This window comes from Ursus arctos, unplaced genomic scaffold, assembly GCF_023065955.2.
Source record: "Ursus arctos isolate Adak ecotype North America unplaced genomic scaffold, UrsArc2.0 scaffold_2, whole genome shotgun sequence".
In the NCBI taxonomy this organism is placed as follows: Eukaryota; Metazoa; Chordata; class Mammalia; order Carnivora; family Ursidae; genus Ursus; species Ursus arctos.
Window position 1 is genome coordinate 99177855 of NW_026622874.1, and position 15093 is coordinate 99192947.

At 44.6% G+C, this 15093-nt stretch overlaps 1 protein-coding gene across 2 annotated transcripts in view; it reads right to left on the reverse strand.

Moving 5' to 3' along the window:
* LMTK2 (lemur tyrosine kinase 2) overlaps positions 1–15093 on the reverse strand; it is an 81720-nt gene that overhangs the window by 6863 nt on the left and 59764 nt on the right. For both annotated transcript variants that reach the window (XM_026516272.4, XM_026516273.4), the window contains exons 8-11: positions 12506–12590; positions 11180–11301; positions 6712–6861; positions 2247–5220 (exon numbers count right to left, since the gene is read on the reverse strand). In XM_026516272.4, the coding sequence (XP_026372057.2) occupies positions 2247–5220; positions 6712–6861; positions 11180–11301; positions 12506–12590 (3331 nt within the window). The remainder of the gene's footprint in view (positions 1–2246; positions 5221–6711; positions 6862–11179; positions 11302–12505; positions 12591–15093) is intronic.

Sequence of the window (15093 nt, forward strand, 5' to 3'; positions counted from 1 at the left end):
TAAGACTACAGATTCAAGATGCTCAGCAAATGTGAAACAGGGTAAATTCAAAGAAATCCATGCCTGTAATCAAACTGCTAAGAAGAAAAAGAAATTTTGCAAAGAAAAAAATCCTGACATCAATCAGACATAATACTGAGGGAAGAGAACAGTCAACTCAGAATTCTATATTCAGAGAAAATATACTTAAGGAGTGAGGGAAACTAAGATAATCTGTTGTCAGTAGGTTTGATTTTAAATTAAAAAAAAAAAAGGAAAAAACGGTCAAACTTCTTTAAACGGAAGGGAAGAATCCTGGAACATCAAAAATGAAGAGAGAGAAACGGTAGGGACTATATGGGTAAAAAGAACCCTAATGGTCTCCCTCTGAGTTTCTTAAAACATGTTTGATCGCTGGGAGTAAAATGTGGAGCACCATCTGACGGGGCTTCGGCGTCTGAGCGGAATAGACCAGACGACAGTAGTAAGGGTTCCGCATTCCACCTGAAATGGTAAAGCGCTGACTCTAAGTAGATTGTAAAAAGTTAAGTGTGTGTATTGTAACCCCCGAAACCACTACAGAAACTATACTGAGAGAATATACATAGTAAAAAGAGTGATAGATAAATTCAAAGGTAAGACTAAAAAATGCTTAAATTATCACAAAGGCAGGAAGGAGGAAGCAAGAACCAAAGGAACAAACAGAAACAGTGAACAAAATGGTACGCTAAAAATCAAACAAGACCAATTTCCTTACATGCAAGTGGCCTAAAAACCATCAACTAAAAGAGAATTTTTCATAATAGATTTAAGAACCTCTTTGCTATTCTCAAGAAACTACTGTCATACATAATGATATAAGTAAGACTGAAAGTACAAGGATGAAGAAAGATACTTCATGCAAATGCCAATGGAGAGAAAACCGGAGTGGCTACGTACCAAACAAAGAATACAGAAGGACCTTACACTACAATAAACCAGTCAGTTCGACCTTCCCAAGAAGATCTAGTGCTCTTAAATGTGCACGCAGCTAACAACAGAGCCGCCAAACAGAGACAGCACAAATGAGCAGAAATGGAGAGCGAGTCAAATCCACAAGTGCAGTGGAGACTTCAACACCTCTCCCTCCCTCCACAGACAGGACTCCCGGCACACAGCAACAGCAGCAGCAGTGTAGAAGAACTGAACACTACCAACAATCTAGACCTTCCTTTTTTTAAGATTTTTAAAAATTTTACTTATTTGAGAGAGAGAGAGAGAGAGAGAGAGAGAGGAAGAGAGAAAGAGCGCACACATGAGCGCACAGGCAGGGGGATGGGCAGAGGGAGAAGCAGGCTCCTCACCGAGCAGAGAGCCTGATGTGGGACTTGATCCCAGGACCTTGGGATCATGACCTGAGCCGAAGGCAGACACTTAACCGACCGAGCCACCCAGGCGTCCTAGGCATATTCTTTCAAGTACACATGGAACACTCACCAAGACAGACCACAGCCTGGCTCTAAAACAAACCTCTGTTAAGTTCAAAGGAACTGAAACCGTACCAAACATGCTCTCTGACCGTAACAGAATTAGCCTAGAAATCAATTAACAGATACGAGAAAATCTCCAGCCCTTCGTTTGTAAAGAGGCTAAAGTCTGCGCTCACAGAGCAGTGCTCAGCAGGCACAGGAGGGCTGAAGGGCCTCAGACTCCGCCGCTGCCTGGTCCCGATCCACGGGGACCCCCAGCGGCCAGCACCTCCAGGGCGACCTGGGAGCCATGCACTGTTCCTGCTTGTACCTGCACGCTGGCTACTGCTGCCAACGGCTGGATTAGAGAACTTTGGTCTGTAAGGAGTAGCTAATTTCAGTAGGACTCTGCCAGCAGACCCAGAAAGGGCATCCAGGTCTCCTTCCCTTAATTTAATAGCAGTTCCCTGTCCAAACTACATTTCTGCACATTCTTGGAACTGTAACCAACCCAAATTCCTCTTTTATTTATCTGAGAGACCGCGAGCAACCGCACGCATTCACACGAGCAGGGAGGAGAGGGAGAAGCAGGTTCCCTGTGAGCAGGGGAGCTCGATGTGGGGCTCGACCTCAGCACCCTGAGATCATGACCTGAGCTGAAGGTAGATGCTTATTAACCCAGGCCCCCCAAATTCCTATTTTTGAGGAACCATAAAACAGTTGGTGGCCTCAAAATGGCAATCAGGAAAACAAAGCACACTCGATTTCCTAACACACCTTGGAATTCTCTAATATGACAGTTGGGAGCTTAATAGGTACCTGGTCAAACAGATAGACTGTGACATCGTCAAAAAATGTCACCGCCTTCTTTTCTTTCTTCCAGTCATCCGGGAGCTGATCAATGGCAACAGCGGCCGAGGGTTTCAACAGGCTCCGTAAATGTCTCCCATCCTCGTTGCTGAGGATCACAGGCACGGGGTGCTCGGTCTCATCCTCCGACTCGGAGCTGAGGCTGTGCAGGTTAAATGCCCGTAGGTCCTCGTCAGAGTCGTCACTGTTTTCGTCTTCCTCGTCTGCGTCAATGCCATCCTCAGAGAGGTCGAGCATGCCCGACACGCCAAGTTTCCCCAGGTATTTCCCTTCGATATCTGGCTCCTTCAGCTTGGGGCCCTCGGCGTGGCCACACAAGGACTTCTCCACCGTCAGGTCTGACGGGCTGCTGGAGCACAGGGTGGAATTTGCAAAGGCGAGGAGCTCGTTGGTGTTGGTTCCAGTGGAGGCGAGTGTGCAGGGGCGTTCCTCTTGTGCCTCAAAGTCATCACCGCTGCTCAGCTCGGAGTTCCACAAACTCAGGGGACTGCCAGCCTCATCTTCAGGAGGAGGCATCTGCTTGGAAACATCAGCTGGTGCCGGTTCTGACGTTTCTCTCGACTCCAGGTGACTGGAATCTTGCGAAGCAGGTAGACAACTTTGGTCTGGCTGGCAATGTTTGGTTTCCAGGCAACTGTCCTTAGTGCCAGGACTTTGCTCTGGGATGACTGGCTCAGGCAGGGGCTGATCCGTTACCAATTCCAAGGCTGAGGCTGAGGACCCTGGGACCCCCTCGGATTTCTTATCCGGCTCAGAGTCATTATCTGAGAAGTAAGCAGAGTCTCGGTATGAGCTCTGAGAGCCAGGTGCAAAAGTCTGCGAGGTCACTTCCGTACCTCTGTGGCCATCGGCTGCGTCTGAGATGACGATGACCGGGTTGGGAGGCAAACTGCCGTCGCCCGCTGTGGCTGCCTCTGAGGCTGAGGCGCCGTCGGGAGCAGGGTGCAGAGTCCATTCAGGGGACTCCAAGTTCTCGGTCTCGTAGCCACTGTCTGCAGGCTTATCGGGGGGCAAGAGTTTCTGAGGCGTGTGAGAGTCCAAAGAACCCAATAAAACTTCATGGACATCCACCGAATCCAGAGAGTCTGGGGTCTCCACAGACTGTTCTGAAGTCTGAATGGGTGTTGACAAGCTGTCTTCTAAAAGGCTGTCTTGACTGGTTGAGTCCGAGGAGAGGGCGGACACCAAGGCCCCCTCTTTGGCACCATCTTTACAACGCAGCTGACTCAAAGTCTCCACAGCTTCCACGTTTTTCTCCAGCAGACTACCGCTATGATGGTCTTCTGAAAGGGGCTGGTTTTGTAAGTTCTGTCTCAATTCTGGAAGACTACTTCCTATACTCACCTTATTGGCAAAAGTGTCATCAACGAGAACCGAGTCACTTTTGGTCAGTCTCAAGGCCTCTTGACTTTGGTGGGTCAAGTCATGGGACCTGTCGCCAATGCCGTGTGCTTTGGCATCAGTTGAGGGGATTACAACTGTGACGGCCACAGAGTCTGGACTGATTTCTTGGCAGAGACAGTCTTCATGGACACCGACATCTGAACATGTGGGTTCTCCCTGCTTTGGGAACGTATCCGGAGGTACGTGATGAGGTGTTCCTTCTGTCTCGAGAGAGGTAGGAGGTACCTGCACTTCCGGGGAAGACTGTGATGAGGTGTTCAAAGTGGTGTCCTCGAACACGACACCCGTATCTTTACCCTTTGCGCTTAGGTTTTCCTGCAACAAGGAAAAGCCTGGTTTACTTTCAGCAAACTTAACTTCAGGATCTAAAGAATTTCTACGTGGAGTTTCTAATATTGTTTCAGTGAAACCGGCGTTTTTAAGTTCTGTTTGAAGATCATTTACATGTTCTTTGCTAGACAATGAGTCTTTTAGTAAGTTTTTCTCTTGAAGAAATAAAAAGTTTTCTGACAATTCTTGAACAGTCAGTGGATCAAAATTATCCTGGTGCAAAAGGTTTTCTGATAAGCAGAGAGGCTCACAGTCAAAGAGCTTACGGGGCTTTTCTTTCTCAAAGTGGCACGCTGTTACTGACTCTCTGGAGGCATCCAGACTTGAACTTAAAGTGGTCGGCTTCAAGTCTGTTTGAACTCCGTTTAGTTCCATTAAGTCAAATATTTTTTGGTGACTGGGCAGATCCTCTGATTTGTCCAGATCATTAAATATACTGTTGAAAGGGCTCTCGGGGCCCCTGGGAACATGTACGTCCTCGGGGATGCTGGAATCTTTGGGGTCTGTACTGCTTTGGAAGAAATCCTCATCTGTACTGGACTCCTCAAATTCAAGATTCTTGAGTGTCAGAAACTGGGACGTCTCATCACTTGTCTTCTCTGGGTTATCCATCTCGGTTGTGAGCAGTGCGGGTGGGTAATCGAGCTCCAAGTTGCTACCACTCTTTTCTTCCAACTGGATGTAGTAGTCGCTTCCAACAGAAAGGTTGTGGGCATCAAAAACAGGAACCACTCCGGGGGCCCCACGGGGGACATCCTGGCCACTGTCATCTTGTTTCCCCGGCCCAGGATCCGAAAGTGAACTCTCAAACACTTCAACTGGAAAGAAGATGCTTGTGTAGGACAAGGCTTCGTCTGGGGCGCCCCGACCGCGCTCATCAAAGTGGTCGTGCTTAGCCGCCTCCCAGACATACTCGAAGCTCAGGCCCTGGCTGGTCTCAGTCACGGTGAGGACCTCTTCCATCTCGCGACCAAGCCGATCCCTGGCAAAATGGTCGAGAATTGGGAACGCAGCATTACTTGAAGCGTCTCTGCTACTTGTATTTGGTTTAAGAGCATTCCACTGTTGTTCAAAGTCGACTTCTGAGTCCCTTTGGCTTTGCATCCGCAGGTAGGTGAGCAATCTATGCACGTCCTCGGCCGCTGGTCTCTTGTCTGGCGACAGCCAGCAGAACTGCAGAACTTCATACCTGCGTGACAATGGAGAGGTAATTAATGAAGTGATGATAAATTGCTTTAAAATAAGAAAGGACTTCACAAGGACTCCTAAGCCAACTCAACACCTCAAAAGTTTCTACGCTACGATCACTGTCCACCACATGAAGCAGCTCAGTTCACGGTGAAAGAGGAAATAAAGAAATGTAAAAATCTGGCCACCTAGTTTTTTGTGTTCCCAGGACATTTCGCGGTATCGGTGTCTGTCGTTTGTTTTTCTGGTGTTTATCCAGTGACTTGGGCCCAGGAGTTAGAAACAGTTTTAACACAATCTCCTCTTTAAAAAATTATCACAGGTATTCTGTGAAGTAAAGAATGCACTTGTCTTACAGTTTTAGATTTATTCACTTTATTTTGCAAGAATTCTCAGAAACAAAGTCTGCTGTAACTAATCTCTATTCCCCCCAGTAAAAAGTAACACTCCGATCTTATGTAGCACATGGCTTCCTCAGATCAGAAAAGTGGCTGAAAGTGGAGGGAAACAGCAGACAATGAAGTCCACAGAAGCCAGCAACCAGGAGCTGGGTCTTCGAAGGGCTGACTGAATACAGCCAACATCTTCAGCTGGTGCCATGAGCAGAAGGTAAGACAAAGAGGACTTCAGTATTAAATGTACAGAGTCCAGGTCCGGTTACTCTGGGTGAAACGGTTCCAGCAGCGTGGGGAGCGGAGCCATGGGTAAGCACAGGGGGTTGCCACGCTTCCTTCCTTCAGAGCAGAACGCGCTGTGCACGCAGTGGTGTAAACAGAAGCTTAGAAAGAGGGGAACCTGGGGGCGCCTGGGTGGCACAGCGGTTAAGCGTCTGCCTTCGGCTCAGGGCGTGATCCCAGCGTTATGGGATCGAGCCCCACATCAGGCTCCTCCGCTAGGAGCCTGCTTCTTCCTCTCCCACTCCCCCTGCTTGTGTTCCCTCTCTCGCTGGCTGTCTCTATCTCTGTCAAATAAATAAATAAAATCTTTAAAAAAAAAAAAAAGAAAAGAAGAGAAAGAGGGGAACCTGATCCTAACCAGCATTTGAGTAAGAACTGGACCGAAGACGCGTAAGAAGTAAATTTGTTTTGCAAATGTTAACATACATTATGCAAATTAGCTCTTGCTGCCTATTTAAATACTATTGCTTCCACGCTCTTTTCTCACATACTAGGTATCACTTACAAGCACTGCCTCATTTTAAAACAATTTCACAATAGGAAACACCCTTAATATTGACTTTTCTAAATTAGTTCAGACTTCACATTTTTTCTTATTGCACACAATTCATAAATCCTTACCTGTTCTACATTTTAAAAAAAAACATTAAATTTTAAAAATAGATGCTAAATCTAAACTCAGTTGTGAATAATACACAAATGACTGCTTTTCATAACATTTACTGTTTACAAATAGGGAATATACAACTAACACCCATAGAAAGAGGATTTCCTTATCTTTTAAAGACAACAAAATGTAAAATGGAGCTACCCACCATCGGTCAGAATAGGGCTGCTCCAGCTGGGGCTTAGGGAGCTTTGTGTCTCTCTCTCGAATCACCTGATTGAGAACATCTAAGTTGGAAAGGTTGGAATAAGGCTGAGCAGCATTATCAAAAAGCTCCCAAAGCGTCACACCCAGAGACCTGTGGAAAAAAGAAAAGTTATTTCTTCTTCCCTTTAGATGTCAAATTTTTCAGCACCAACATTTTTATCTGTACGCTCTTTAGTGACTTTATGAACAAGACGTGTACTGAAAAGGTTATTAAAGATAGCTCTTTAACGTGATTTTTTTAAAAAGGGGCATTTTCAATAAAATGAGGACAAGCTCGCCTCCTCACATTTACATATTTACTACTGAGTACTCAAGATAGTTTTGGCCAACGCAAAAAAAAAAAAATTAAACAGATAATGGGCACAATTATAGAGAGGAGCTAATGCAACCGTCAACTTCAAAACTCAAGAAATTATTCGAAAGGTCGTTAGGACTATTTCAGAGTTCAGCTAAACGGTGAGATAACAAGATAAATATCCTGAGGCAGACCAAAAAAAAAATCCCGTTCACAATAGCAGTAAACACCAGCGCGTACCTCAGAGAAACCTTTATCTAAACTAGTAATGTCTTCTTTGGCGATGCACACATTTCCTAACAGTGTGGGTTTGGTCGCTATTATGAAGGGACTTCTCGACATCATCTGCCACCTATTTGTGTGTCTGCCACCTGCCGAGCCTCTCCATGCCTCCAGGTATGCGGCTGTTTCCACGGGGTAGGAGGGAACGCCCCTTCCTGGCACCCATCCCATTCTCTCAGGCCAAGTGCTCTGTCGCCATGGAGATGGGCACTTACTCTCCACCTGCTCTGTGCCGTCTCTAGATTTCTACCCCATAAGCCTCTGGTCGTGTCGCAGCATCTCCTAGCCACTGCAACGGCTCCCAAACCTGGCTGACCACCTGTGTCGTCTGGCAATACGCGGGTATTTAGGACCCACCCCCAAGGACTCTCAGCTGGTAGATGCGGGTGTGGCCTAGGAAACTGTACTTAAAGTTCCCTAGTGCTTCTGACATCCAGCCAGGTTTGGGTATTGATGGTTGACATGACTTGGATCGATCCGTCCAGAATGCCTGTCTGAATCATAAACTGTACTGAATAAATAGGTCTATCATTTGACACTGTAGAGTGTAACTTATGAGTTGATTTGGCTATGCTAACTTCACAAGTCAGTGAACAAAATCACCATATTCAGTATCTAAGCTGAGAAACCACTTCTATCAGAGAAAATAAATGGACCCAAATTTCACAACTCAATTCAAGATATAAAACACTTCCTTTCCCTGGCACAGACTTGCCAGAGGCAGAGGGCCTTTCTGGATACAAAAGAAGTTTAAGACACTATGGACGACTTCAGGGAGTTTACGATTTAACTGAGGAAAATAAGAAATTCACATGAAACACTAAAGACCACAGAGATAGTATATAATTAATGGCAAAACGAGTGTTATCGCTACCCTGCTTGATGTGATCTTGGGCATATAACTACCGTGTCAATTTCTCCAAATGCCTGATTTAACTCCCTTTCCCTCCCCCAACAAGGCCTAGTCCCAAACCAAACCCCCCTCCAGCCCACAGCCCACCCTGTTCTTCAGAGAACATGAAGCATGGGCTTTCTCAACTCCCCACTCCACCAATTCTAGCATCTCTGTGCATCCCCTACTCATCTCCTCAGGCCACAGAGAAAGATGAGCCGAGTCTCCTCCTCAAGGTCTGTCCCTGCCCCGGAGCTCTCTACTCTACCTCGTGCGGTGTCCTCCAGGATAACCGCCAGCAATCCCTGCCGCTGACCCCTAGCTATTCAGTTCTTCACCTGCACCCGCTCTTGCATCCTTGAGTACCACTGGCTTCTCCCTTCTGGGAAGAAAAGCATCCTGTAGTTCTTATCCTCTCTTCCAAGAAGTCTCTAAGAGAGGGCCCTCTTGTTCACCCCTGGTACAGGGCAGCGTGGCCCCTGCCTTGGGCTGCAGTTGGCACTACTGTCGGCCCTACCACCAGAGACTTCTCAAAGTGTCGGCAACAAGGGGTGGGCTCTGTTTCTGGGAACACAGGCTAAGCTTTCAGGTTCAACGCCCTCCTAGGAACAGGCAATATACGGATGAAGCATACAAAGCATCTTTTTAAAGGCATCAAAGATGGGCTAACAGGGAACTGTCAGGAAAAACTCTAGAACTTGAAGAACTAAGGAGAACACCAAAACCACCTTTGAGCTGGTGCCTTTGCTGAAGCACAGAACTTGGGATTTTGTGGTCTTGGTTTATAAGGCAATGCGGGTGCTGGTAAACAGTCCAAAGCCCTGGGCCTACCCAAGCTAAGGGGAATCACAGAGAGACCTCCTCGCAGTGAGATTAAACCTGCCCCTGCCTCCCTCCAGGAGCGCAAAAGGCAAGCTCACTCAGCAATGAGGTGCTGTGAGTTAGTGTACGTGTGTACGAATGTGTGAGAATGTGTGTATGTGTGTGTGTGTGTAAGGGGGGGTCGGTCCCTAACAAGCTGTAACCACAGAGCTGGCCCTTGATTGTATTTGCAGCCCAAATTCACATCACCTTACTGTTCAAAAAAAAAAAAACAACGTAGCTGAACAAGTAAAGCTCCCCTGGTATCCGACACAAGCAGGTAAGTGTGGATCCTCTCTGGAGGAATGCTCCCCAATTCTAGGTTTCCAAAATCCTTACCCCCAGGAAACAAGGCACCATCAAGAACCAGCAAGATCAGATACCCCAAGACTTCAGCTACCGGAATTATCTGATGCAGATCATAATCCCATTGGTTTAAAAACACTGGGACGTGTTTTGAAAAACCAAATAGAGTTCCTAAAACTGAAAAGTCAAAGCTGAACTATATAAAACTTAATGGAGAGATTTAACAGAAGAACAGACACAGCTGAAAAGAGAATTTTTAAAAAGAGAAAGAATTAGTGGCTGGAGCACAGGTCTCAAAATTATCTAGAGTGTGGCCCAGAGAGTCAAAGAGATAGGCTATATAAAGGCAAGAGGAAGAGACAGAAGGCAGAGCAGGAAGGCATAATACACGTCTAAACGGACTTCCCAAAAGAGAGAAATGGAGCAGAGGCCGTATTTGAAGGGCAGGGCTGAGAACAACACCAACCTATAGATATGAAAAGCCAAATAAATCCCAAGCAGAAAAACATAAGAAATCCACACCCATACACGTCATGTGAAACTACAAAAAACAAAAGACAAAGAGAAGAGTTTAAAAGCAGCCAGAGAGAAAAGGTCACATTACCTTCAAAGAGCTTAGGTAGACTTACGGCTGACTTCTCAATAGCAACAATGGAAGCCAGAAGACAGTAGAATGATCTCTTCAATATGCTGAGAGAAAGTAACTGTCACCAAGTAAAAATATATTTCAAAAATGAGGACAAAATAAAGGTATGTTCAGACCTACAAAAAACTGAGAGTCTGTTACCAGCAGGCCCTCACTACAGGAAATTCTGAAGGACATACTTCAGACAAAGGGAGAATGATCCCAGATGGAATGTCTGAGATTAAAAAAAAAAAAAAGAAAAAAGAAAGAAAAAAAAAGAATGAAGAGCAAAGTGATTTAATTACGTGGATAAACCTAAACAAAAAAGTGCTAAAAAACCAATAATAATGTCTTGTGAGGATAAAAGAAAAAAAAATACCCAATAAGATATACCTGTGTGGGTGCGTGTGTGTATGTGTGTGCACAGGTGCGTGTGTGTACGTGAAGCTGCACGGTTACAGTTAAACCAGGGTAAAGTATGTTAAAGTATCCTGAGGTCCTTGTATTGTTCAGAGAGAGGGTCAAAATACGAACTAATATTAGACTAAAATAAGTGGAATATACATGTTATAACTTGTAGGGTAACCGTTAATAAAGGTATAGGACTAGCATATACAGCTCCCAAACTAACAGGAAAAAGCAGTTAAAAAAATCGATCCAAAAGAAGGCAAGAAGAGAAAAAGAAAATAGAAAAAGCAGGATAATAGCACAAAAAAATGTATATATAAATTAAGAAAGCTGTAACAGAAATCGTTAGTCAAAGACGGAAACACGTTTTTTTCAACTTTCATTAAACTGATCTCCTATAAATCACAGTATTACATGTTGGTCCAAACCTCTTTCTGTTTTTTCATTCACTTTAATAAATATTTAAAATGTCTATTATACTGTCGGTCCTACAGGAGTCAAGAAAATAGACCGGGTTCCTGCTTTTACGGACCTTATTACCGTTGAATGGGTAAGAGAAAAGTTAACTATATCATCACAACTGTCAGAATTGCTATGACGTCAATAAATTGTCTTTACCTCACCATCATGCACGCCTGTGTTCCTAAATCTTACTCAATTATTCTTCTTTAAGTACTCAAGGGGAAAGAAGTTAGGACTTTGCTACACAAAAGCCAGCAGAATGGTAAATCAGTACATACCAGATATTACTATACTTAGTTTGATCTGCAGTTAGTAGTCTGTCTTGAAAGCTGGTTACTAATTCTGGAGCAGTCCATCGCAGAGGGAAAATTTTTTTATCATCTGTTTCAATATAATCCTCCTGTTTTGTTAGAAAGCATACAGAAGTTTAAATTCTATCACGCTTTTTAGTGAACTCAATGATTTAACACCAGGTCATTCTCAGAAAACACATACCGAACCCAAAAGACATATCAGAAAAAGAAATGGGCATGAAGAGAGATTTTCTGGGCAGCAGGTGGGTGAGGTTTTCTCTGAAGCCTCCTGGGCTTCGTGAGCTGCTCTCTGAGCCCTGAACACTTGCTCAGTCGGCCTTCCTGGAAAAGGAAGGTACGCCACGTCTGATGCGCAGAACACAGACTCTGAGCAGAACACCTTTTAAAATACGCTGGGCCTTATGCCCCGAGTAGGGCAGCAGTGCCTGCGGTTAATAAGAGCACAGGCTGGGCTCTAAGTCCACGCTCAACCGTGTACAGCTAGCTACCAGACTCTGGGCCCGCAACAAACACGCGAAGCCTTTTTATCTGTAAAACGAGGATGATACAATACCCACCTCCCCTGATGGTGAGGATTCACACAGATACTGTGGGCAACTACTTCATGCTGCCTGGTGCGCAGCAAGGGCTCAAGACGCCAGAGCTACCATGTAGACAAATACCTGACTCATACTCACGTAATATAGTTCAGTTACACAGTACTGTGAAAACGTGACCCCTGTGGTCCTCATAAGAACCCCTGGAAGACACCGGAGCCAGAGCAGTCACATTCTGTGCCCCATATCATGTCACCTCATTCAGCTGGGCTCCAAAAAAACATGACAACCTAACCGGTCTCTTATTTTGTTTCGGGATATATTTACAGCTGAGTTTAAAAAATCTAAATTCCAAGCGTACTATAATCTGAGCCAGAATTTTCCTGGAGGAAGACTGATATGACATGTACAGTGTATTTTATTACACAGGTAGTAAAGATTATTGCCCATGTGTTCACCCTAAAATGTATTATGCACCGTCAAGCTACCTTAATTACGCTGCATAAAAGTCTTATTTTTAAACAAAGCCTTTGGAAAGCTGTCACAAAACCTCAGCACAGAGCCACTGATGCAGACAAACCACACAAGCCAACGCTTCTGTTAAAATGACTAGAACAAACCACTCTCCAAAAAAGGCAACATAACCAAGATTCGTACCCCTCTTCCAAAACCAGAGTGGCGTTCTGTGATATGACCACCTCATGACTATGAAATTAAATCAGCTTCAGGAGAGAATCTTTAAACCTTGGCTTACCTTGTACCTGCTGAATCCTATTCCATAATCTCCCACTTTCACATTCAGGTCCGAGGTAAGAAAACAGTTCCGCAAGGCTAAGTCACTGAAAACAGAAAGAGTGACGTGAACACAAGGACAAGGGGATCTGCAAGCAGGACGATGTCACCCCAAACTGCTATGAACAGGGCTTTCTCTATGAAGCAGAGTGGGTGTTGAGAGCTTGCTCGGCATCTAGCTCCCTGCTCGGCAGGGAGTCTGCTTCTCCCTCTGACCCTCCCCCTCTCATGCTGTCTCTCTCTCTCAAATAAATAAAAATCTTTTTAAAAATAAAATTTTAATTAATTAAAGATTTTAATTTATTTGAGAGAGAAAGACAGAGATAGTGAGAGGAAGCACAGGAGGGGAGGACAGGGAGATGCAGGCTCCCCACTTAGCAGGGAGCCCGACACAGGACGGGATCCCAGGACCCTGGGATCTGACCTGAGCCGAAAGCAGACGCTTAAAGAAGGATGACGCTTACGACTGAGCCACCCAGGTGCCCCTAAAATTCTTTTCTAATGGAAATGGAAAAAGGATTATATATCATATGCTTCATTACTAAAATCCATGGAGATGATCAGGTTTTTTCTTACAATAGTAACTGATACGGCGGGGAACCTGGGTGGCTCAGTTGGCTCAACGTCTGACTTGTGATCCTCTCGTGGGCTGTGAGATTGGGCCCAGCATGGGGCTCCACGCTCAGCAGGGAGTCTGCCGAGAGTCTCTCCCTCTGCCCCTGCCCCGTGCTCACTCGCACTCTGTAATAAATAAATAAATCTTAAAAAAAACAAACACAACGAGTAACTGCTAAGGTTAAATATTGACCATATCTATACCTGCTGCTGCGTCCATAGCAGATTTATGGCTCATTTCCTACTGTTTTAAGAGTGACCAAGAGGGGCGCCTGGGTGGCTCAGTCAGTTAAGTATCTGCCTTCGGCTCAGGTCATGAACTCAGGATCCCTGGATAGAGCCCTGCATTGGGCTCCTGCTGAGGGAGCTTTTCCCTCTCCCTCTGCCCCTCCGCCCTGCTTGTGCTCTCTCTCTCTCTCATTCTATTTCAAATAAATAAATAAAATCTTAAAAAAAAAAACAATGCTAGGTGAAATAAGTCAAGCAGAGAAAGACAATTATCATATGGTTTCTCTCATCTATGGAACATAAGAACTAGGAAGATCGGCAGGGGAAGAAAGGGATAAAGAAAGGGGGGGTAATCAGAAGGGAGAATGAAACATGAGAGACTATGGACTCTGGGAAACAAACTGAGGGCCTCAGAGGGGAGGGGGTGGGGGAATGGGATAGACCGGTGATGGGTAGTAAGGAGGGCACGTATTGCATGGTGCACTGGGTGTTATACGCAACTAATGAATCATCGAACTTTACATCAAAAACCAGGGATGTATGGTGACTAACATCATATAATAAAAAATATATTAGTATAAAACAAAAACAAAAACAATGACCAAGAATTTTAAAACACTATGAGCTAAAGTGTCTGCATAATTTTTTACAGTAACTTGTATTACTTGAGTAAGTCTAGTGGTTGTCTATTTATTATAACTAAAGATGAATAAAATTACAACTTCAAGTACCCAAAACTAATCTACATTAAAAATATTAATTTTTTAGCTTCTTTTTCAAAGACATGTGAGTGTTACAAGGAGGCCCTTTCCAAATTACTTTGCTTTCTTGCAAACCCCACCTCTCCACAGGGAGGTAAAGAGCACATTTTCAGGACTTACTGAAAACAATTTACATAGTTTATTTAAGAACAGGTTAATTCTCAAAAATACATACGCTGAAAAGTAAAAACTACTTTTCCTGAAAGAACCTTCCATATAGACAACAGAGTAAATACTTTGAATTTTGGTATAAGCCCCTTTTTATCTTTCAATCTTTTTATCTTTTTGATCATCCATTGGCATAGGAATTAGAAAGTCCACTAAATTAAAGGAGAAAAGCACACCCAATATATACTTTCAAATCATAAAGTTATCAAAAACTTTCTCTAGTCCGAAACTCAAAATGTTTCCCTTTATATGACTTCAGAAGACAAAAGCTTAAACTAATGATTAAATTCTTAATTTTCAAAGATACTAATTTCCGAAGCTGAGGCTGATGATGGCAGCAGCTAAGGGTGGTGACGTAACTCAGTGACCGCCAGCCTGGTACATAATGACACTGATCCAATCACCCGTTAATGGCTAAGATTTATAAAGCACTTACTCTACGCTGGGCATTTCTCTGAGCTCTATACACGCACTGCCTCACTTAATCTTCACCAGGAACTTTGGAAGTGGATACTCTTATCTTCCCCTTTACAGATGAGGACACAGAGAATCAAAGTAACTTTGCCAGGGCTGCAAAGCCAGCTCTAAGACGCCATCCCCCCAGGAACTGTCAGCGACAACGCACTAGCAATCAGAGCGCTGTCCTGGGCGTATGGCTGGTCCCGATGAACATGTGCCCATCTAGACGGCCAGCTGGTTCTATTCTACCGTCTCTACACTGTTTACTAGTGGTAATTTTCACAGTGCTCCCCTCAGAAGCCTCAGGCCTGTGGTGTCC